The sequence below is a fragment of the Gasterosteus aculeatus genome, chromosome Y (assembly GCF_964276395.1).
Source record: "Gasterosteus aculeatus chromosome Y, fGasAcu3.hap1.1, whole genome shotgun sequence".
Lineage (NCBI taxonomy): Eukaryota > Metazoa > Chordata > Actinopteri > Perciformes > Gasterosteidae > Gasterosteus > Gasterosteus aculeatus.
This window is the reverse complement of record NC_135709.1, coordinates 13,127,971-13,152,720: the sequence shown is the minus strand read 5'-3', so window position 1 is coordinate 13,152,720 and position 24,750 is coordinate 13,127,971. Positions and strand designations below refer to the sequence as shown.

Here is a 24,750-nt window from a genome sequence, read left to right as displayed (position 1 = left end):
GGGTCCACAGCTGCAGTGTCTCTGATGAGCTGCAGGCAAAGCACCAGTCCCCTGGTTTAAATTGAAGTGCTAGATTCAAGATACGACTGAAGGTAATGTGCAGTTCGAAAGCGTCACCAAACCGGGATTACGGTCTAATTCAGCAGTTTAAAGATCCTTGTATCTGTTGACCCGACTACTCTGTAAAACGTTTGTAAGTGTAATGCAGGTGTTTGGAGCCCCCAGAAAGGTCAAGATTAATATGTAGGGGCCGAGAGATTAATGATGGGCAGGGATGAAAACAAAATTTAAACAAAAAGTTTAAAAAAGATATTGAGCCTGTGAGTAGTTTTGAGAGTCGCTACAACCACTAGAGGTCTTTGGGCCTGCGAGAATACCATCCAAAACATTATGCAGTTTGCTGCAGCAGAGCAGATGAGCCAAGGACAGAATGGGGTGAAAGGTCACTCACTCACTCGCTCTGCACAAGAGATTCCACTGTAGCCCTAAAAAAAATCCAGAAAAATATAAAAATTTGTTGAACGCGTCGTATGAACTGCATAGCAGTCCAGTGAATTTAGTAGCATGGAGGGAAAATACAGCGAAGCCGCTCACTTGAACCTTAGGTCACAACTGTTACGCAGGGGTACAGGACTAATAAAGACACAATCAAGTAAACAACTTTTTTTATTATTCCAAAATGGGTAAAATTAAAATGTAAAATATACAACATACAACATAAGCATCCACGTAGAATGGACGGAGGAAAAAAAGTAGCATACTCTTGCCTGTTTCTCCCACACAGCGCCGCCTTTAGGAGTTGACCCGTCCTCTGGACTGAGGACAGAAAACCCAGAAGTGGAGGTGCTAGTAGTCTGAATGGCATCGCTTTCCCGCTCTGTTGCGTGATCATTCAAATGTCCGTCCAAAATCAAATGTATCGCGGGTTGAATATTTGGCAATTGGAGCCGTCAACGTTTCAGACACAAACGCTTTAAAAAGAAAAGGAACCACAATGGGATAATGCTTTAACTTGTCTAAAGGCCCAAACATGAATACAATAAGGCACTTTGCTAGACAAATTTAAACTCAACAGAACTCTAAACACGCAGGTGAAACCAACATAACTTTATTTTACAATCAACAAAACAGTGTGGCCGCCCTGCAGGGGGTGAACGGGCCGGACACAAATGACCCTACGCTCTCAGTACAGAAACAGAACGTTTGGTAAAACAGATACTGGAAGAGCAGGAATGCATCCTAAAACCTAAAATAACGGGAAGGGTGCACATCTGCAGTCCAACTAAGTGCTGCTTCCTAGAGTCTATGAGGAGGAACTGCACATTAACTTCACAAACATTTGGAATAATCTGATAAAAGAACATTATCGGCAAGTGTTTTATGTATTATAACTAGTTTGACAACTATTAAAGCAGGTGTACAGGTCTTATGAATGCTAAATGTTTACATAAAAAGGGAGGGGGGAAACAGATGTACACGTGGACGGCGTGCAGAACCCAATGTCGAGCTCCCAACATTTCAGACTGTTAAAGCGGAATTCTTTTGAGCCGTGGGCACCTTCGCAAATATTTGTTCTATTTAAAATAAATGTTATTTCTTACCGCAGCAACGAATACAATTAACAACAATGCGGCTTGTTGATCTTTTTCAGAACAGAGACACATTCGGCCTGGCAAGGTTGTCCTCTCCAACCTATTACAAAATAACTGAAAGAAAATATGCCGCCGACATGAAATGTCTTTGAGGGTTACATACTTCTGGTCGCCGGGAGGAACATGAATGTCTAAAAAAAAACAACGGAGGACACGGTAATCTGGCAGCAACCGAATTCCATGATGGCTCTGAAGAGGATACTGGTCAGTATTGTAAAAAAAAAAAAAAGAAAGAAAAAAGTGTCGGTGCCGCAAGCCTGATGAGATGCGTAGTGTAAAAAAGGGACTACGACCAGGACACCTCTTGGTGGAGCGATGGAAACGAAGGTCTTAAAGAATCTACAGCAGACTTAAGAGTTGTCCTGACCATTATTGTCTTGCATTCAAGTTATGTTCAGAAAAAAAGGAGAAGACGGGTGGAGATCTGTATTCTCGAACCAAGCAAACTCTCGTCTTCCAATCTATCTCCACCCAACAACCGCCCGGGCCTTGGAGAAACTGCGCTCAACTACACTCGTAACTACAACAAAAAGAAAAGAACGGGCTTGTGTTATCCGTTATCTATAGAGGAGACGGCTCTGCTGCACTAGTGGCTGACGAGGCCCTGCAGCATCATCATCAGGCGGCGCGCCCTCTTGCTGAGCGGGCCGTGGGGGTCCTGCTGCAGGAAGGTGTAGAGCTTCGGCCTGACCTGGGCCAGCACCGAGGACATGTGGTCTCGGGTTAGCGGGTCGCCGTGGTCCAGATTCATCACGGCGTCCTCCAGGTAGCTGAAACGGGGACAGACGATGAGGACAGAAGAGACATTTGGGTCCACATTGTGGGCTGGAGGGAACATCTAAAGCCAAGAATCTGCTGTGGGAGTACTGGTCTATTGAGATTCAATAAAGAAAAACTACAATGCACTCTACACAGATGCCTGAATGAATTATAAACAAACAACATATATTTGCAGCATACTTAATTATTTAACCCATAACTAGGTTGTGCTAATTAGCGATCCTTGCCTACTAACGGACACATTTCATAGTTGTTTTTTTTAAACGCTATTGCTGCTGCGTAGCTCAACAAGTCTTACATCTAATACAGTGGTGTGGGGTGAAACACAGAATGTATAGATACCGCAGATACTCATTAACTCTGTAATACAGATGTTTTATATCGCAGTACCATCCATGTTGTCCAACACTTTGTATTGCTCATCCATTACTTTCCTGTGTAGGAAGCCTTCTGCTTCCTTACATCATTATTGACTGATATCAATACATCGTCATGTGTCAGTTGTCTTCGGACCTTGATTGGGTTTGTCTAGAAACAATCCACAAATGATAAGCAGACAAAACAAAATGAACGCCATTGTTAATAACCTCACCTGATTTTGAGCTCAGAGCGGGTGGTGAGGTTGGAGGAGAGCTGCTGGATGAGCGACAGCAGCACGGGCTGGCTGAGAGGACACGGGTGCTGCCCAAACACCTGCTGGGAGTCAATGGTCTCGCAAACATACAGGACCAGGTTCAGATCTGTGGCAGACAGAGCCTGGATGGAAAGGAAGGAACAGCTTAAAAAGGGAGAAACCTTCCAGCCAGAAGCGACTTGTTGGTTGTATGTTGCTTCTATAGGGTCGTCGTGGCGCAGGGGGTAGAGCGGGTAGCGCTGGGAACCGCAAGGTTAGTGGTTCGAGTCCCGGCTGCCCCATGTCTCAAGTCGAAGTGTCCCTGAGCCTAAACCCCTAATTGCTCCCTGGGCAAAATGTGAAAAGCCATGGGTTTAAAGTGTAATGTAAGTCGCTTTGGATAAAAGCGTCTGCTAAATGTAATGTAATGTAATGTAATGTAAAGCCATCCAGATAAATGTCTGAAGAAAGTACGGTCGTCTTTCTTGGCCATGTCAGTCTGCTACGGGGGAGGCGGTGTATCCGCATGCATCCCAAACACATTTAAGCATTTTGATAGTGACTAGTAATTACTGTTTAAAAAACAAATTTACCCCGCACCAAAAAAAAAAAAAGTCTTTTATGCCGAAGCTGAAGAAAAGGGAAGCTTTTTCCTTCTGCCACATGGGTTAATGTGTGTCAGCATGGGTTTCCATTCACTGACATGCTGCTTCGTATAAACATCTCATGAGATGAGTCTGCAGCAGTTAATACACTAAATGTACAAAGATTTATCAAAAGTTTGGAAATACAGCTCAGCTGCTGAGCACGCAATGTGAACAGCAAAACACCTGGTTAACGCTGTATGTGTGTGTGTGTTACCTGCTGGAAAGCCTGGTTCAGCTGGCCCTGCTGGAGGAGCTGCAGGATGTTGGCCTGCTGCGTCTGGTAGTCGAGGTGCGCTGTGGGGACGGGAGTGCTGGCCGCTGACCTCATCGCCTGCATGATGCTGGAGGTGACCACCGCCTGCTGCTCCTTCATCGCCATGCTCACCTCGCCTTTGACGATTCGCTGCACATGGCTCAGAATCGACTCCTGCAAACTGCAGAAGAGACAAACCGCAGGAGGGACAGAACGTGAGAAATAATGAGGGTTTTAGTGGATCGTAGTGGGATGGCCCAATCAAGGGACACCCATTCCAACACTTTCTGAGGGCGTTACCTTCTGTTTGTTACCATAACCTTTAAGCTATTACTTAAAAAATGTAATGTTCCATCTCCATTTGTCAATTCCTTTAAGACAGCAAAGTTTTAGACCAACTACTTTGTCCCTCCTCCACCCCCTTCCCTCCGACACATCTATGAACTCTAGAGCAGTGGTCCCCAACCACCGGGCCGCGGTACCAATTAAGCCTTGCTTGTTTCTCCTCTCCGGCCCCAATATGCACCTGCTCAATAGGCAGTGGGTGAGGCCAGGGCTTTATTGCAGAGGCAGCTGCTGATACGCACATCTGCCTGGAATGTTAATCATTGCTATCGGATCAATTGCTACGACGAATGAGAGTTAACAGCAGCAGGCTCATATTTAGAGCGATGGACTAGATCCTATACTTAAGTGTGAAAAAATAAATAAAACCAAAAAACAGCTTTCTAATCTTAAGCAGCTGACGGTGTGGTCTCTCCAGGACACATACTTTCCCACCATCATCTGGATCTGATGCTGGACCTCGGCCCGCACATTAGCCGTGATGTTATTGGCCAGCTGATCGGTGGAGCTCTGGAAGGTCTCGATGGTCTGCTGGAGCTGGCTGATCACAGGGTCTTGTGTCTCCTGCTCTCTCTGCTTCTTGTTCTTCATGTGGCTCTCGAGCTGCTGGATGTCTACGGAGATGAAGGTGAACAGAAAAATCAGTCCTCAAAATACAGAATTGGATTTTACGTCCTTCCAGGAATACGACGACTTACGGGAAACATTGCGTGATGTATTGAAAAATATTACACCTGTGGCCTTTTTGCGCGTCATAATATGCACCAGAAACAAGGAGAAAATATGGCTTTTAACGACACCACTGTAGCTAGGGAGCAGTGTGGATCTTAACACAGCATTCACAAAAGTTACAATCAATATTTACACACAAAAAGATTAACCCACAATTTGGTCAGGGATTACAAATTAAATTGGAACAAGCTCACAAGGGCGCACACGCTCATAGGAGTACTGTGGCCTCCCCATTTACTGCAGGGGAAGTGTGCTTCTCCCCTTTGTACACATTATAACAGTCTTGGTTATTTAAATAGATTTGCAGGTAAAGCACCAATAGAAGAGCCTTAAGCAGAACATTCTCGTGTCTGGACATCCAGAGACTGAAAGGAATGTTTAATTGATCTTGTGTTGCCGTGGGATACATAGTGATATTCGTGATATATTACTGCATTTATTTACTTGCTGACAAAACAACACATCGCTGCTTGACCGCCTTACATTCTTGAGTGCCTTGTTTAAAGCTGTTGTTGATTTGCTGGAAGATGGACTGGCAGCCTCTCTCAAAGACCGGCAGCACGATGCTCTGGAAGGCGTCTTTGTAGGCCGCCTGGATGGGCCCCTGCATCGCTTCGGCCGCTGCTCGACCAATCGCATCCGTCGTGTTCTGTAACACAAGCGTTTACAGTGAGATGGGCAGGAGGGGGACTGTGTATGTGTGTGTGTGGGGGGGGGGACAACATCCACTTGCCTTGGACTTGACCACCTTGCTGACATTGTCCTTCAGTGTGATCTCCACAGCGGTCAGCTTGGCAGCGATGGTGTTGCTCAGATGCCCCGTCACCGGCTCCAGACTTTTAGAGATGCCTGGAGAAGAGAGGGGACGGATTATAAGAGGGCCCCAAGTAGATCATAATAATACGTTTTATTCACTCTTCATCAGCAGACCTCAGAGTGCGACAGAGATAGCAAAACAGTTTAAAAAAAAAAAAAAAAGAAAAGTTAGCGTAAAAAACGCCTTCGTGAATAAAAAGGTTTCCAGGCCAGTTTTAAAAGAGTTTAGTGACCGATTCTCTGGGTTATTCCCAGACGCAATTGTTATCTATCGGTTGCCACCGATGGGATCCCTGATTCTACACGACGCAAGGTGAACGCCATCTCATTTGCCAGAGGACAGTCAAGGCAAAGGCAGTCAGATGTTCAGCCAAAAAAATCATTGCATCACAAACATAAATGCAGCTGCCCTGCTGCAAAACGCCCAAAACTCGGAAAGCAAATTCCTAAACTAAATACAGAGCTGTCTGAGGTGCACGATGACGAGAAAGAAAACCCATTTGTAAATATAAGTTAGAAAAGAAAGTTTAACAAAACATTACAAGACACCTTCAAGTGTCATTCAGAAACCCATTTTTGAAGAACTTTGGACAGCGACAACACAAAAAAGCAAAGATTTGTAAGAGGATGGAGAAGAGGTTCAGCAGAATGTTAATGATGCTTAAAACCATCCTCGACTGTTACTGCCAAAATAACAAAATGGAAGCAAAACCCCCCTCATCTGGCAACAAACGTCGACGACCACTCTCTCGCAGTCCACGCGGTCAGAGTAGAACTGTTTGGGCCTGTTGTTAATGTGCATGTGCTCACTTGGTGGGACGGTCTTCTTTATTTCCTCACGGAGCACTTTGTCCATCCTGTTGGTTAGCACCGAGCTAAGGGTGCTGATGAGCTGCTCCTGAAGCTGCTGCTGGTCACTCTGTCTCTCTGCCAGAACCCGCTCTAGTCTCCGCTCTGGGGTCACGAGAGGTCAAGGCTCGCAACAATATGCAGAGGACAAATCATCAACAGCTCGGTAAAAATCCATGAGAAAAGATGAGAGCCGTGTTTGAAAGCACATGTATTGAGCTGTGTGGGATGTGGGATTTATGTCTGGGAGAAATACTTTGATTTCCAGAGTACATGACTTGTCCCATAATGCATTGTGGACTGTACAATGGCAGACTGCAATGTTTAGAGTTAATATAATGTTGAATGAAGAAAAGAAAACAAGATGACGTTAATGGAAATTTAAGAGTAAAAGGGATGGAGCTCACATGTATGATGTACCGTTCACACCGAAATACTCACCTCATCCTAATGGTACGTTCACACTGAACGCGTTGCCTCAATCGCTCTAAACGCACCGCAGGACTCATGGGGATTATTTGTGGTCAATTTGCGTGTGTTGCGTATTCGCGCCTGACACAACGGAGAGGGGGCGTGGTTAACCACCATCTGCCATTGTTTTTCCTCCGCACTAACCGTGAAAGACATAGCAACTCTGTATTTGTTGTGTAAGTCCTACTAATGTCTGACCTTCAAACGTCGTGTTTTTGTAGTAAATAGCATCTATAGGTGAATTTCACCAACAGAAACTTCGTCTGGATGACTGGCGCTTCCAGCAGTACATGGTGCTAGCCGGTGCTCGGCTCGGGCACTGGACCTCACCGCTGTCGCATCATACTTCTATGCCGAGGGTCCTGTCCCATGGAGAGACATTGCTTGCTTAAGCACAACCAAACGGCTCTTTAGAGCCACACACACACATTTTCACTGAACAAATATCCTTTTTGTATCAGTGTGTCGTTAAAAAAATATAATTATCCTAGACTTAATTGTACTATATTCAGTGCAGTGATGGGATATTGTAAAAAGGCACATATGGTTATATGCGGTTTGTTAAAAGTGCAAGGTCTTTCCCAGACCGGTTGCAATAAAGGTACGAAGATGTATCGTACAGCTCAGTCTGCAGGATGTCAGTGACGACAAGGGGCAGTTTGTATCGCGCCGCAGTGTCTTGTCGCCAAAGATGGAATATTTTAACTTTTGCGTTTGACACTACTTTCCTCAAAATAGCACTGACTTCCCCGCGAGAAACGGTTCGGTGTGAACGTACCATTACAATACCTGCCGTAAAGTACTACTGCATATTATTACATTTATCGATGAACTTATGTCACGCAAAGGAAGACATATTGTTAATCTACCATGGAGTAATATTACATTACAGTCTGCATTACATGATGATTGGTTGTGTATTTAAGTTAGTTAGTTAGTATGCAACCATAGGTTAGAAATATCCTCCCATAAACAGAAGCCTTTTGTGGCCTACTGCTCCAGGTAACTCCAGGCCTCAGATTGCTAAAATAAATTCATGTTTGCTAGCGTCTACGGCTCTTTTGGGGAACTCAAACGCATCGGTTCGTAGTCGCGTTCCACTCGCAAAGCTGCGACAATGAGTCCGTGAGCTGAGAAAAAGCCAGAAGGATACGCTCCTGCTCCTGGTGGTTGGTGAGGACGTGCTCAACTTGGGCCATGATGGTGCTCTGCATGGCTTCGATCTGCCCACGCAGGTCAGTGAGCTCCCTCTGCTGGCTACGCAGGAGCATCAGCAGCTCGTCCTGCACTTCGGCATTCATCTAAGAGTGGAGGGCAGATCTTTTTCAGTGCTGATGAGACACATAAATTACTTAATCATTAGTTCCGCATTGATAAAAGTGGGAAACAATTCGATAACACATGTTGTTGTTTTTTTAAGTAGATTAACAATAGATAATCTATCATGCGTTTCCAAGAGAACAAATCAAATACAAAATATATCGTCCTCCATTGATAGTAACATTGTTGCAGTTATGTTCATGATCACCTTACCTGACCAGAGTCCATTTGCCTGGACTGAGACAATTCCCTGAGGAGAATGAGAAAGCATGAGTAAGAACTTTTACCAATAATATTTCAACTAACTGAAAAGTTTAACGTTGTTGAACGTTAGATTGAAAGATCAATATTGAGCCTCACTCTAAGCATATCTGGTCAACTGTAGTCTGCTACTAATACGGCATCTGGTGCTACAAACACATCTGTGTCTTTGTCTGAATGGTAGCCATAAAACTGTCAAAAGCACTCTGTGCCAAATCAAGTTCAGAGGTGTATTGGGAGCTCTTTATTTATTTTTCCAGTTACTTTTTGTGAAGAGCAGTGGAAGTAAAACGGCAACGCAGTCTCACAGTGAACACGCATCCGGGAAAACATCAGAAAAAGCTTAAAAGACACTTGTGATTGTATCGTTTTTGTTTCTACATTAATGGAACTCCGTAGGTAATTGCCTCCTCAGGGCTCTCTATCATTGATAGTGGTGCCAATATCCTATTTATTTGTCCGTTCCGCGGCATTCACAGTATGAGATTAAGTCAACTGAAGGTTTCACTCATGTTTTTGTAAATCAGTTCGAAGCTGAAACCACAAACACCTTTTCAACCCGACGTCTGGGGCTGTCACAATATCACATTTTTGTTGTGCGATTATTGCAGCAACATTTATTGCGATATTATTCCAATTTTCAGACCATTTTATGCCACGGATAACATAATGAAAATATAATAGCATAGTAATAAAAGTATTCCATTTCAAAGAACAAATAATGTTTTATTTGTCAGGATAGTTAGACATTAGAATCGGAATATGAAAAAATATATCCTATATAAATAATACAAAAATAATAATAAGTGCAAGGGACACAGAGCGGGCGAAGCATCGGGCTTGGGGCGACGCGGTTGGGCACGAGAAAATGTGTCCTGCGGAAAGGCACACCGCGGCAGCCGGGGAGGTTTAACGCGGAGCTTCAACCAACGGCAGAGCAACGTGCTCGGCGGCTCCAGGGAGAGACAGAGCGGCCCGGCGCCGCTAACAATCGGCCGGCTCGGGAGGAAAGCAGGACGGCGGTGCGGGGGACAGCGTTCCTCCCGCCCAAAGAGGCGAACGAGCAGTCCGGAGGAACCGACAGTAGTTCAGGTTGAAAGACCGGGCGGATGGTTGTTGTTTTGGGTAAGATTTTAGCTTAGTTATCTTAGTTGGCTTCACTGCTTCTCTTCACCAGTCGGTGTCCGCTGTCTGTGTGCACGCTTAAATGTGGGTGACGTTTCTTTATATGTAAAATGAATATCGCACCACCAAAAATTATTGCACACGATTTCAGAGAATGTGCGATATATAATTTTATCGCATATTGCGACAGGCCTACCGACTTCACACACAGAGGCACTTGTTCTTTCACAGCGATTGCTTCACTAGCAAACATCGACTTACCCGTCATCTTTCTTGGTCTTCCTCTTCACTTTGGGCGAGGCTCGTGGTGAGGTCTTCCAGTCCTTAACCGGTAGTCGGTGAGAGGAACGAGAGCCGCAATTTACTGTGGATGATACGAGGCCGGACCCCTCATCGTTCGGGTCACTGGGTCAAACACAGAAACATACAGACACAACCAGTGAGACAGCTGCTGTCAATCAACGCAGCAGAGCGTACGCCTGCGCTTTGAGGTCCTCAAATCCATCAAATCCTCGATCATTATTGGGGCTGGAATTAAAATCACTGAATTTGTCAAGTTCCCCGTTTTGTGATTAATCTCTTCTAGTTCGACACTGTACACGTGTCTTTTCTGCACAAACAAAAGGACGGTGTGTTTTCGTCGGCGTTACCTCTGTTCCCCGCCGGCGTCCTGACTGTCGATCTGTGTGAGGTGATAGGAGCGCCGATGGTAAGGTGAGCTGAGGCTTCTGTCCTTCGACTCCTCTCTCGAACTACAACACAGCGGACACTTTTGGCTTTAGTTTCTGACACCAACATCACAACAATTCCAACAGACATGAAAGAACGGTTGTGTCATTTTTTTAACGCCATATCATCCCTTGGCTTATTATATTTTTTCACTTTATGTACTTTTAAATGATAATTGGTAGCTTCATCATTTTTCAAACCAGTTTTTTTTAGTCCAAGTAACAAATTGGTTGAGCAATACTTTAAAGTGGACCAGTATTGAGATCCTGAATGAGCTGCAATGCAGCTCATTCAGGATGCAATGCAAATCCTCCAGGTATCATTTTTTTGCGACGGACAACCTCAGATTGTCACTCGATCCGTTTGTTATTGTATCTTGTTTTGAAAAGAGGTTTAGGCTTCATCTACAAAGTCCAAATCAGTTAAATATTCAGGCGTGCCATTGAAAATCTCAAAGATACATCATAAGCAACTCTTTGTCTGTAGTCCATCTCTCCCTCCATTAGACATAATCCCAGGTAAAACCTTCCTTATCCCCCGTGGAAATGTTTGTGTTTTTACTTGTTGAATGTATTTGCATGTTCTAACGCTTACTATTCTCCGAGGTCGTTGTCCCTTAGATTGTTCCTGGTTTCCCTGGTGATGTCGGGCGCAGCCGGCCACGATGTGTGGCCCACATTGCCGTCTGAAGAGCCTCCACCGACCCCGGGGTTTTCCTGCAATAAGGCGTTCTCCAGCAGGGACGGGGTGTGGCTGAGTCTGTGCTCAGAATCTCCTCCTGCCCCGCCCACCGGACCATCTGCACCCCCAAGTTCGGGCGGCAACAGGCTGAGACAGAAAATTAGGCCCACAGTGAAGTTTTCACAAGGTTTGTCTGTATGCTTTTAATCCCAGACAAACATGTTTTGAATGCATGCTTGTTAAAACGATAGACATACTTTGCCGACAGATCTTCTTATTTCAGTAAACATACCCGTTGTTGGCTGAGCGCGGGGAGGTGAGCAGGTGCAGGGCAGATGCAGCGGAAGCCATGCTGTCCGTCTGGAGGGCGGAGAGAGGCACCGGCTCCAAAATGGACACGTGGCTGCGCTGAAGCTGTAGGGTCTGCGATGCGATCTCCGGCATATCCTGGGACATGGCGGTGGAGGCCGAGGAGATGACGTCGGGGGAGCGGGCTCTGGTCGGAGAAGCCAGAGGAGGAAGGAGGGGGGAGTCCAGAACCTGAGGGCTGTCCAGTGCGAGAGGACCGTTGGGGGATGCTAATGCCTGAGGATGCAGATGAGGAGTGTGCTAATGAGAGCAAAGGCCTTCCATATTTAGTGTATCAAGAGGCTGTTAGAAGTTGGGACTGTGTCCTACCTGTAGGTTCTCAAGTACAGGCAGAAGCACTGCAGAAACAGCTCTTGGGCTGCTGCTGGAAAGTGTCAGGCTGCTGCTGCTGCTGCTGTTCTCTGCTCTGGTTGGACTCTGACCGACTTCATCCATAGCGCTACACAGTGACACAGACGTCAATGTTCAAGAGCAGGAGACTGTGTATGTTATTCTATTGAATATTTACAGTTGTCTGTTTGTGGAATGAATCGAGCAATGAAGAAGCACATTCTACATAACAGCCCACACAACCCCACTGAGCTGCTACGAGGATGTAGATGGAATTGATGTTTCCTTTATTATCATATTCTAAATTCAAAATGGTCAGTATTAATCTTATCTTAATAACAATCTTAGCTCACCCGTTAGTTAAGTCAGAGTTGCTGTTGATCGCTGTCACAACGGTCAGACTGCTGGCGCTGCTGCCCGGGGATGCTGGTACCTGGAACCAGACAAATAAAGTCATTAACAAGATGCAATTATGATTAAATGTTTCTGAAAACCACCAATCATTGGTAAAAAAAACAAGAACAACTATATGTACACACACAACGACAGCTGACATGAATTTCCAACCAGCATTATTTTTGGACAAACTTGGACTGAACTTAACTAAGGCAACATCAGGTCACATCTCAACCAAATTCTCATGACAGCCACATTTAAAAAGCTGCAGATAATATTAATATTATAAATCTTCTACTTCGTGCTGGATCTCCCAGCCTTTCGCTTTATCTTTGGATCAGCATGAGGCGAGTTCAGTTTGAGAAGACTGATGATAAACAGGGTTACGGCCTTGTGTCTCTCAGTAGTGGCACAATATGCAGGAGGACAGTGCTGTTCATGGGGAAAGCTGTTGCTAGGCAACATACAGGAATAGTTTCAAGCATGTTCTTTGGTTGAAGTGTTTTTTGACCATTTTGTAAACTGGTTGATGCTGGAGTTTCACTACAGCAACCAAAACTGCTCTAATGAATCCTGGAGGGAAGCAGTGGACGAGGATGGAAAGAGATTGTACCAAAGTGCTTGGTGTCATGAAGGCATCTGGAGTCATTAGCTTGGTCCCACTGTTAGCCCCCGAGGTTGACAGGAAGTCAGTGGTAGCAGGAAGAGAGGGGATCTTCCTTAGGTCAGTTTGGGAGCCGCTCCCTGATTCTTTGTCCGAGCTGTGGTCAGTGAGATTGTCTGAAAAGCCTGCTGGACACAAAAACGAGTAGGTCCTTTCTGAGGATGTATTTGACGTACAAAAGAACCAAAAGGCGTAGTCCGATTTTTGGGAGAATTGCTTCACTGCCTATTCCTAATTTAATGGTCGGCTTCCAAAGAAACACCAACGTTGAGTTGATACATCGTTTCTGCAGTAAGAAGAAGAACATCTGTGAACGCAGTGATCCATCATTCACAGGGATTTGTCCTTGGACTGTGACTTACCAAAACCATCCTGAGTATCAGAATTGGGAAGGAAAACTGGAGAGCTGGGCTGAAACCAGATCTGGACATCCTGTAGACTCCTACGAAAGCACAAAGAAGTGTTTCTCAATTAGGACTTACTATCAAGCCATGGCCCATTGCATATCTCCTGTCCCAGACCACAAAGCATTTAAACAGCGAGGTTCCCTTACCCAGACTGGCACAAATAAAAAGATGGTCTTGGGTTTTGACTAATTTGAACCAAATTGCTTCTCGGAAACGATAAAAAACATGCTTTTTTAAAAACTCAAGCCAACAAGCCAAACCCTGACATCGAACTGCAGGAAGAAACGTACTTGGTGTGGACACAGTAAAGTTTAATCTGGATCCCAGACTTCGACTCTGTTAGTCCTTGCGTGCCCTCTGGAAGAGAAAACCCCCCACAAATACCTAATTAGTATCAATACTGCAACACATTTCAAGGTGCTATTGATGACATACGGACACTAGATGTCTCACTCTTTCCCCGCTTAATTGCATCCACTTCACAACTAGTGGTGTACAGTTGTTAGCCATGTGTGTGTCTTTGCTCAGCTGAGTACAGCTGTGTTGTTTAAGCATTTGTTTAGAAGAAATCCAGGAAATAAACAGCGAGTTGAATTTGGTTAATGTCATAGTACAAATGTGTTGGCCAGCTCTGTGTTCTGCAGTTACTTCACTCAGTGAATGAGAGAAGTCAACGGGTTTGTTGCACCAGTCGTCTATGTCATGTTCGGCTGGAGTGAGAACGAGAGCAGTCGGTCAAGTGATCTCTTTGTTGACTTTGGGAAATTTCTTTTGCAACACGCAGTCATGCATAAGCTACGATATTAGCTTGAAGTTACTTTGTGCAATGGAATATTCCGATTCATGCTCTATGGTGGTATTCCAACATGGCTAGTTGTGGCTAACATTTAGCCTTGTCATCTGAGCGGGGTTTAGTGCAGGTATCTGGCATCACGTCATCAAGTTAACATTGTTTGCGGGAACTAAACGTAATAATGTTGCATCCACAGTTGCATCCAATAGCTCCTAGATTAAATACGTCAAATTATAATTTCAAGGGTTATTGTCGAACAAATAACATAAAATAGCTTGCGCTTTCGTCCGTTGTGGTGGTAAACATTAAGAGCAGTCAGCGAGGCGCGGCATGGCGGAGGCAGCCTCCTGCGGTCACTGAACACGCCTAACGTTGCGGGAGTTAAGCTCATCACCAAATTCACCTATTTGTCAAGTTTAACATTAACTGGCAACATGGTCACTGACGACACACCGACACCATGACGCACTCAAAGGACATCATTGGCTCACCGGCCAATGTGAATGTAACAGAATCTGTGGCTTCACCTGTGGTCATACTCTCGCTCTCCTCTTCAGCGGGGAGAACCTCGGTGTGTCGCAGTCTGCAGTGGGAGACGTCCTGGATCCCAAAGCTGAGCACGGGGTGAGTCAGCAGGAACTCTGACACTGCTGTAAAACTGCCCTTTCCTTTCTCTAGGTCCTGCCGGAGCTCCATCACATACAGAACCTGGTGAGAAGGGCGTCAGCAGAGTATGAAGCTGGCTTCCACAGCCCGTAGCCATTTTTAGGCCCCTGCTCGAAAATTGCATTCCCGCAACAAAAAACATCTAATAAATAGTCTAATAAATGAAACACTGGTGAGAACCGATATGTAAATGTCAGTATGTGTGTTTCAGGTTCAGAGTAAATGAAGATGGCATGCTGCGCAAATTAAAACGTTTGAGGTTCGCCTCAAATAAAAAGCTCTTTGAGGACGGTTATCCTCGTTATAACTCTAAACCCTTACCACATCATAACATGTTATGCAGCTCCTGTGGATGTTGACAAAGTGAAGGGCACATTTTTAGGGATGGTGTTAGTAGAGAAAGTTCAGGCAAGTTCTCTAGAATTTGGGTTTTTGGATCATTATATGCCGCAGGGCTACTTCTACATGTTTGACAGCTCACTGGAATCTTTACAGCCTTTACAATTGAACTGGTCTCATCAGAATGAGATCAACAGCACTGTCAGCCAACCAGAATCAGCACAAGTCTATGACACCAAAAAAAGGCCCAAGAAGCTCCTGAAGTGATTGACTGTAACAGGAGTTTTTTAAAGCGGAAGAAAACTCTTATCATGGCTAACCACTATGGTACGTGAATTTCAACAAATGTTTTTTGTTTTTTCGGATTCCTGTTGTGGACGTTCTTTGGCTGTTGTGCTGCCGAGGGGTTTGCTGAAATCTCTGGAACCGGCTGACTGCTTTCTTGAATAATGTCATTGGTATGTTTAGCTCAAGGTCGTGGCACGTGTTTAAATGGGTTTTCTAAATCCTGTCCTATTGTATTTGGTCATTGCGGTAGGCGTTGTTTGAGTTATGTTTGGAGAATGTAACTATGGCTTATGTATTCTTGTAGCCCCTGTTCGGCTGTGTAATGTGATGTGCAACATTGCTATATTCTTTTTGTGATTAGTTTATTGTTCGACACTGGAATCTTTAAATACACGTCCCGAACCACCCCAGACCCAAATCTGTGTTTTCAGGGCCCCGGAGGCTGGGGGCCAGGATAAAGTGGTATAGTGGGTACACTTATATACAAAATAATGCACCGTTGTAGCGGACATACTAACCACATGAAGTTTTGAGTGGCTCTTTAAAGAATATTAAATCTACCTGGCCGGCTCACATGTTGCATAGGCAAAGAAGGCTTTATTTAATCAGGGTTTAACCATCTGGAACGAGAAGGATCACCGGACGGTCTGGGCCTTTGCGATTTACTAAGAAGTTGCAGCGAGCTTAGTCTTAATATGAAACAAGAACACCTAATTAATCCACAGGTACAGACATGCTTGTCTGGCATTGGACGGAATAACAAAAATTACATTACGTTTCGTTGAAGGGATACTTGCAAGGCAATTTTCTAGTGGGTCTTTTGACCGCTCCCTGAAAAATAGGTAAAGCCACACAATTTGCCCTTATGCAGAAGTACCCACTTTATACTAATCCCACGCATAACCCGAAGCAGTCGTTTTCATTTTATAGTGAAAACAATTCATCGCCATTTATAAAGTTACCTGTTGTGACAAAATAATCACAACCGTATGAAACTTTAATAGCTTAACTAACGGCTTAACTAAAACTGAGGGACGTACGGCTTTGACACTACTTCTTTTTGCAGTCTCCACAACAGAAGTTCAATCTTCAAAAAATTGAATTCTCATGGTAAATCCAAGTGTCCAAAGTCAACGCAGCAGAGCGTTCCCGTCATTCAGATGGTGAGGTTGAGGCTTTATACCAAATATATTCTGCATCTCCCCCGAAACCAATAAAAAAAGACTAAAATAGGTATTTCTGGGTCTCTGAGGGTTGAGTGCTTTTGTGTTCATAAAGTGGAAGAAAAAGGCTTGAAATGTGCCCATTAAGGAGGAACATCAGCAGTTCACCGTGATTATTCATGAACATCAGCCAAAGCACAGAGCTGAAAACATTGTGCCGACCTTCCTCTGTACGTCAGTGAGGATGAGGTACTCCGAAGCGAGGTCCAGACTGGCCTTCAGACTTGGTAGAACTGAGGAGTTGAACAAATCTGGTGAGAACCTACAAGATGAAATAAAAACAGCACCATTAGTAACTTGAAACAGCAATGTTAATAAATGGGATGAGCTGCAGATAGCAGGAATGATTTAAGCAATAACCTGATGGTCTGTAAGCAGGTCCAGGAAACAGTGCACCACATTTTCAACTCCTGGTTCTGATCCGCTCCAGTTATAAGGAACCGCCAGAAAGGAACGCTACAAAAGAGCAGAGGAGAAAAGAGAAGGTAAACAAAAAGAAACAGCCTCAAATGATTAAACGTCCGTCACAATTTTCACAGGAAGCTGAGTGTGGGCGCCGGTGGGAACTGACTCGGGGTCCTGTCTTTTGTGGTTGTCGCAGAACAGAAGGCAGGAGAGGGGACGTCCTCCGTGGGGCCGCAATTCATGAAGACACCTGGGCAACGGGGATGAAAGAAAGACGCAGATATGGTGTGAGAAACCACAAGCACAGTTGCGTGCAGAGCAGGTGAGGCAGAAAAAAAGCAGACCACATTCACATTTCAGGGTGACGTGTGAAAGTAAATGCCTACCGTGGCTTGTCCTGTACCCCTTCGATGTATATCTGCCAGAACTTGATGTACCCATCGTGGCTGGCTGTGGCCAACACTGTTCCATCCGGAGACAGAGCCCCCTCACTGACCCTCTGGAGGGGCAGACACCAAACAACACTCAGTCAGTGATGCAAGGAACGGATGGAAAACTTTCTACCTCTAGTTTACTACAATGTCATTTCTTTTCTAATGAAAATAGAAATGATTGTCTGCAAGTATGCTATCTACTGCATTGAATAGAGACTTAGGAATGGTTCCATTGGTTCTACCCTGTCTCCTACCTGGGTATGTCCCTTGACTATGATGAGGCCTTCTTTCACGTCCGTGTCATCCACAGGCCAACTGCTGTGGTTGGCTCTCAACGCCTCCAGGTCCCACACCTCCGCCTACGGAAGGAGAGTGGGGGTGAATTAGGGGGGTAACGGTTCTGGTTTTATCTACGCCTGATGCATTTTGGCAGCAAAAACATTCATACCAAGTCTTCGTGGAGAAGGGCTAACGTCTGGCTTATGTCGTCCTGGTTGTCATCCTGGATAAACGGGCACCAGATGAGGCGACGGTGGGAGTTCAGCGGAGAGTCCTCCGGCCGTCGGATATGAACTACCACCTGATCACTGGAGGGCCGTTGGGTTAAGGAAGATGAGGCAAAAGACCATTTATATCTTCAGTGATCACTGCCAAAAGAGGTCGCCATGAGGTTTGGCATGCTGCCAGTGACTATTTGCAGTTAAAAAGTACACACGAAAAACCAGATGAAGTAAACAAGCCAACCATTAACTGAATATGGCCTGAGAAATACACAGACCGTCACACCCTCCTACACACTCCCTTTGAATCTCTCCGACATGTAATGATACAATATCTTGCTTCCAGTGCAGGTGAGCTGCCAGACCATGAGGTTGCCCGCCTCATCTACGCAGCCCAACAGCGAGGAGTCGAGGTGAGCAAAGGCCAGATCTGTAACAGCTCCGGTGAAGCCCTTCAGCAGAGAGCGCTCGGCAAAAGTCACACTCAGGACGCGAATCATCGCATGGTTGTTGGCTCCTGGGGGGGACAGATGTGGCTTTCAATGAAGATTAAACATGGAACCTGGGGTATCACAGGTGGTCATGCATCAACATTCTGTCAAAGCAGGAGGAAGGGAGAAAATTGGGAGAAAATCCAAAACTAGAATGCTAGCCCCCGATAGTGCTCAGCACACATGGATGGTTTGCTGGTTTGACAGTGAAGTGGGTGTTATCAAGAGCAACATGGTCACGGTTTGCTGTGAGCATTTAGCTACGCTCTATTCTTGTGGTTAGATCCCTCCACAAGTGGGAAAGAAAATGTAATCCTTATTAGTGGTCACAATATCAAACCTCGGTACTTAAATACCACACATGGCTTAATATCTCCATACCAGTGTTAATTTTGGCAGCTATTTTTGATTTAGTCTCAGTCTTTAGACGAAAAATGCATATTAGTTTTAGTCACATTTAGTCATTTTAATCCTTTTTAGTTTTAGTCTAGTTTTCGTCGACAAAAACTCAGAACATTTTAGTCTAGTTTTAGTTGACGACAACTAGACTAAAATGTAATTGTTTTAGTCTAGTTTTAGCACATTTGTCACATTAAATAGCCATATTAAACTCCTTTTCTTCCCTTCTCAGGCCCAGGGACCCCCTGTGTTGTGTCTACAGCTGCACAATAGTCTAGCTTGCAGTACTCGGTTGTCCATTAGATGTCCCTCCTAGGACAGGTCTATATCAGGGGCCGGCAAACTTTTTGACTCGCGGGCCACAATGGGTTGTAAAATGTGACGGAGGAGCCGGGCCAAGAACAAATGGTTGAAGTGTTTGTGTGAGCGAATATAAATGACATGTGAAAAATCATTACATGAAAGGATATGGATTTGCAAGGCAATTTAACAAATTCGCAAGTGTGTGACTTTATTGCGTTAGACGTGTTTAGAGAAGCCTGTAACGGAGCGTCTCATCCACCGAGGAAACGCTGCCTGCCGTCGCCAGAGAACAGAGCAGAAAGGTCCGACAGTCTTTAAACGGGTCTTCATGTTTCTGTGAAGCAGCGCGGCTTCAGCCTGCTAACAGTCAGCTAAACCGAGACAGCTGAGCTAAACTAACGAAGCCACATTCAAACTCGCCGAAGCGTAAAATATTCGTCGCGGTCCGTAGTCGGTGCACAAGAACCAACGCTGCAGCGCTGCAAGCGTTCTGGGTTCGTACATGACGTCATCATGACACGTTAATAACCGCTGCACTTTGCCAGTCTGTTGTCTGTTGTCTGCGGGCGAATTTAGGGGGAAAAAGTAACATGTTCGTCTGGTTATCGAAAGTTAGAATAGATTTAGTCATAGTTTTTATTTTTTAAGATTGTTTTTGTCACGTCTTAATCTCGTTTTAGTCATGGAAAAAAGGTTCGTTAACGAAAAATTTTCGTCATAGTTTTCATCGACGAAATTAACACTGCTCCATACCAATATTAGACCATTGCCATAATAAACTTTGAGAAAACTAATTCTAAAAGAAAAATGTATCAAACCAAAATGTCCCATTTAACAGCTTTATAAAATACTTTGTTTATAGTTTTGTAAAAGGGAGCTCCAGCCTATGCATAAGTAAGAGTTCAGGTGGTGCTACTACAGTAAGTAAGAAGGTGAAAGGTTTTTAAAACAAAAACCCACATATGGTGATGAATTCAAATGCAGTCGTGAGGGGAACAGCTGCTCAAACACCAACGTAACAGTAGAAATGCTGAATTGTGTCAACATGCTGTTTATGAACGTAATGGTTTTACTTTTCTGTCCATTTCAAGTTGATGAGACAGACCTGTCTGAACGGAAGAATGCTTCAACACAAGTGCTTATCTGATTATGTAAAAACCGAATCCACAGATTCAGAAGTTGTATTGGTACATTTCTGCTGATGAAGAAGCCAGCTTAGAGCAGCAGAGCACAGCTAGTGAGGTTCATGACCTGCTTTAATCTCCTTTAAAAATCATTTGTTGACTGCATCCTTCTGGCTGACCCCAGCTAAACCCAGCAACCGGCAGTTATAGCGTCTGGCTGCTGCAAGCCTCTGGTTCCTGATCCAGTGCTGCACACGGCCACATAAACACACGCACTCCTCTGACAACACAGTCATACTTAAAAGTATGGTTTATCATACCCCTTTTTACTTCTTGTCACACCTTTCTACTATCAGTATACCAAGCAGCATTAGTGTTTATACACCGATTTCTTTGTTTGTGTTTTAATAAAAAAAATTGTTTTAGGATTCGAGAAAATGTGGCAGCATTTCTCGTTTTAAAAATCTCATGTACTTTTTAAATGTTTGAGTCATTTGAAGATATAAATAGATAGAAACAGGAAGTCAATGACTCACCTCTGATGGCATAGGCCAGGAAGGAGTTGGAGACAGCAATCAGTCTGCCATAATAATACTTGTGTTCCCAGTCGTACTTCGCAACAGGTTGAATCTTTACCTGCATGAGAAAAATTAAAACTCTTAAAAAAGATCATTGTTACTTGCTTTAACCACAGGGTTGTGGTTTTCCATAACCAAGGCCAAAATGAAGCATAGAAGAAGGTGGTTTACTCTTGTCATCATTTACGCCTTTAAAAATAAATAATTTCCCCATTTCATTCAGGAATCTGACATTTGTTATAAAACTCCATCGCTCATCTCGTGTGCATAAGCAAACTCGTCACTCCGGTAAGTCGTCCCGACCAGCTTCACTGTCGAACATGGTTGTGATTAGTGGGTTTCCATTTCTGTAATAGTTTGATGCTGATGATTCGGCTTCTTACCTTGTTGCTGCCACGAGCCTTGCTATTGATGCTGGTATCCTGACTTGCCACTATCTCCACGTTGTTGGAGGTGATGGGGGTACAGGTGGAACCATCATCACCAGAAAGGCAGCTGAAATTGCAGGATGCCCACTCAAGTTTAATATTGACTTAGTTTGCTAACAAACATTAGGTGCTTAATAAAACGTTTTTCATTTTAAATCATAAATTTCAAATAGAGGAGAGACTGCACTCCGTTGACGTTAAATGAGTAACGGACATACATTATCTGACACTCCTGAGTGCTGCACAGGTCCGTGGAGATGAGTCTGGTAGAGTCCGACATGGATGACCGATCAGTGCCTCCCAGAAGGCCTGCTGCTCCCAATAACCCATTCAGCTCTCCATTTAAAGTTGGCATTCTTAGAATATCACTGGATGCATCTGAGGAGAGATGTTAGATGCAGATTTAGGGAGGAGGGGGAGAAACTACACAAAGCAGTCAAGAGATGCTGATTATTAGTTTAATACTGCATTATTTGACAGCGCTCCCAGCACCAAACGGAATCATACAGCTTTTGCAAGGAGGTGTAACAGAAATAAACTTTCAACCATTCCAATTCACATCTTATAGATTTAGATATATAGACTATAGATTGAATTATTGGTCAATAAATACTAAAGCTAAATTGTTCAGCTATAGTAATTGTTTTAATAATTCAAATATTTTGTTAATATATAATATAGAGAAAGCAGTGATGTCAGCAAGCTGCTAATCACACCTACCAAGCAGACAGCAACAGTGTTTCTCCCCATATTTTAATATGTCAAAGGAAAACCTGGACTATAGACCTTACATTAGTTGACAATTACCAGTTCCAACGCACTGTTAAAAAGCTTGCTGGTGCCCAGCCATCACTTACCGGAACCCCTCAGTCACACAGATTAACGAGATTAATTGATAACGTTAATTGATAAAGTTAATGATTAACGTTATCAATTACACCTGTGCTGTGTGCCTGCAACGACTAATCAGAATGACAGGTGTGCAAACCTTCTATTGGCATCAAGTAAGAGCCATTTGAATGGCTCATTTGAGCGCATATATAATATACAATATATATATATATATATATATATATATATATATATATATATATATATATATATATACATATATACACACACACGTTTATGTGTGTAGATAAATACAAAATGTATTTTCTTAAACGTTTAGACACATTTTCTTATTATGTTCAATGAGAACGTGTTTCCAAACGCTTGGCTGGTACTGTAGTCATTATTAGATAGCTGGGGGAATATTTTATTTATCCAAAAACATCACTATTAATTCAATAGCAAATGCAAACACTTTTAGCCTTTGGAAGACCTATATAGTTTTTTTTCTCCATCCTCCCTGGAACCAGTAACGTCAGTGGTTTCCCAACAAGGCTCGACCATTATTGACAGGTGCAAGTTTCAAAACGACTTTGACTTTCCTCGGTTGCAGAAACATTAAACAAAGCCTAAAGGAGCATGTTTAAAGTAGCCAAAAACACCGACCTTCTACGCAGTTGAGGAGGCTCAAGCTAACTCCTAATAGCACCCAAATACTTCTTGCTAGACGATTCGGTCTTAAGATGTGCATCACTTTACTGCTATGAAGTATTTAACAAATATCTGCAGATTTTGACGAGATCATTTTGATTACACAAGCATTCGTTCCAACTACTTATTTATTGCCGGGCAGCAACAGACCCAGCTTTCCTAGCCGAGAAAAATAGACCAAGGCGTAAGCTAGCCAAAGCTCGTAACGTTAGCTCAGTTCCCACTAACGTTAGCTATAGAAAATACCTGACACCATCCCAATGTAGTTAGCGCTCTGTCATTACGACAAATATGAACGCATGCGTCGCTCCGGAAAAGTTAGTCAGAAAATACAGCTATGATCCCACTGTCATACAAATTGTGTTTTTCCTTAGTAGGTAGTGCAACTGCTATTGAGCTAACTTTACTCCAGTGCTGGAGCGCGCTAAACCAACTCCCGTTAGCGTAGTACCTATTTAGCTAACGTTAGCTAGTTAGGCTAGCGCTTGTTTAGCATCTGCGGTCTAGACTAGCGCAGGCGCTTTTCATTCCCGGTCCAACTTACCGGTGGTGTTCCCGGGACGATCGAGCTTTAGGATGTCCCGAAGATGCTGGGTCGCATCCTCAATATCTATGTTGGAATTGGACGCCATGTGTTGGGGGACAGGGGAAACTGGGTTCATGTGCGAGAAGAGAATAGTGTCTTGTTCGATGCTGTCAACGTTCCTTTCGTTCACCCAGAGCAACCGTCTAAACTTCCGTCATGTCCGCGCAAAGGTTCCGGCTAGTCTTAGCGTCAGGACATTGGTTCCTACCTCCACGCGTTCTAAAGAGGTTCCGAGATTGTAACGTTTCACAAAAAGGCATGATGTCGTCTTTGGGCCATTTTGTCGGAAAACACTTTATGATAACGTCACCCCTTAACCTCTAAAAGTGTTTTAATTATTTATAACAACTTAACATTCATGAGACTTGGGCTTCCTTATAACTTCATTTCCATTTTCAGGGTTTTTGGTCATGTGCAGATCGAACTATGGCAACATTTGAAGTGGAACAGCAAATTGTAGGCCAACACCAAGACTTTATGATTCAGACCGACCCCGTAGACAGAGGTTTACTGTTGCTTTTATTAAATAATAAATAGCAATACCTCTGATGTAAATAATATTTAAATGGCCCGTGCTCTTGAGTGTGCAGTGTTTAGTTAAGAAAGATGAAAAAGTGTTTTTCCCGGTAATCTATATACTACTAAAGCTCCAAACTACTGTATTTGGATATATTTGACACCATAAGTGATATACAAGTGGAATAAATAATTTAGAAGATATTGTTATTGTGAAGATAAGATATACAGATGTGCCAGAACGGTCATTTTGAAGCTGTTGCCTGAACTGTCTGCACTAAAAACGCCCTAACTTTCTTCTGCTTCACTTAATCAAAGTCAAACTTTGCAGAGAGAATGTCCATGTATTTTGGAGATTTAAAGCTTCAAATACATCAGTGGTAAAAATCATGAAAATTTGATTTTTGGCAACCTGGAACTTTTTTTAATTCTGCTGTCTGCCATTTTCATGTAACGCATCCACTAATATTTATTCTATTGCATCACAAAAACAGACCTTGCAGTTGCAGAGATATACTCTTTAAAAAAACGTGTATGCAAATTTTGGGCAGAGGTCTAAAAATTGGGCAGTTTTTAACAGGTTATGGGGAGTAGCTTTCTCTCTGCCAGCACACTAGTTTTATTTTGTGCAGCAGAGTAAAGTAATAACAAACAACAACATTGGTGGACAAGATATGCTTTTAAAAAAAAAAAAA

General features: G+C 43.7%; 1 protein-coding gene across 2 annotated transcripts; it reads right to left on the bottom strand.

Annotated features, from left to right (window-relative positions):
* Positions 1 to 653: 653 nt before the first annotated feature.
* On the bottom strand, positions 654 to 23,705 carry LOC120812198 (enhancer of mRNA-decapping protein 4-like). 2 transcript variants are annotated; one of them, XM_040168004.2, is made up of 30 exons: positions 23,498 to 23,705; positions 21,630 to 21,789; positions 21,367 to 21,478; positions 20,942 to 21,041; positions 18,419 to 18,605; positions 18,037 to 18,175; positions 17,843 to 17,947; positions 17,541 to 17,653; positions 17,321 to 17,404; positions 17,110 to 17,205; positions 16,912 to 17,011; positions 14,761 to 14,941; positions 13,731 to 13,797; positions 13,396 to 13,475; positions 12,983 to 13,161; positions 12,327 to 12,406; positions 11,953 to 12,082; positions 11,567 to 11,859; positions 11,188 to 11,421; positions 10,515 to 10,616; positions 10,126 to 10,269; positions 8,692 to 8,728; positions 8,312 to 8,459; positions 6,649 to 6,792; positions 5,756 to 5,871; positions 5,506 to 5,671; positions 4,718 to 4,904; positions 3,907 to 4,126; positions 3,025 to 3,188; positions 654 to 2,422 (listed from the first exon to the last, which is right to left on the bottom strand). In XM_040168004.2, exons 1-30 carry the CDS (start codon positions 23,613 to 23,615, stop codon positions 2,239 to 2,241), a joined length of 4,170 nt encoding a protein of 1,389 aa, XP_040023938.1. In that variant the 5' UTR covers positions 23,616 to 23,705; the 3' UTR covers positions 654 to 2,238. The 2 variants fall into 2 exon arrangements, with proteins under 2 accessions (XP_040023938.1, XP_077953910.1); XM_078097784.1 differs by having other exon boundaries at positions 12,983 to 13,158.
* Between the last annotated feature and the right edge of the window lie 1,045 nt (positions 23,706 to 24,750).

What these genes read in the sequence shown, in the direction of transcription:
- LOC120812198 (XM_040168004.2), bottom strand. Translation starts at nt 23,615, where the DNA reads ATGAACCCAGTTTCCCCTGTCCCCCAACACATGGCGTCCAATTCCAAC. An exon ending in CCTGGCCTATGCCATCAGAG is followed by an intron (nt 18,606 to 20,941) that starts GTGAGTCATTGA and finishes TGTCCCCCCCAG; the next exon opens with GAGCCAACAACCATGCGATG. An exon ending in CTGTACTTGAGAACCTACAG is followed by an intron (nt 11,860 to 11,952) that starts GTAGGACACAGT and finishes CTGCATCCTCAG; the next exon opens with GCATTAGCATCCCCCAACGG.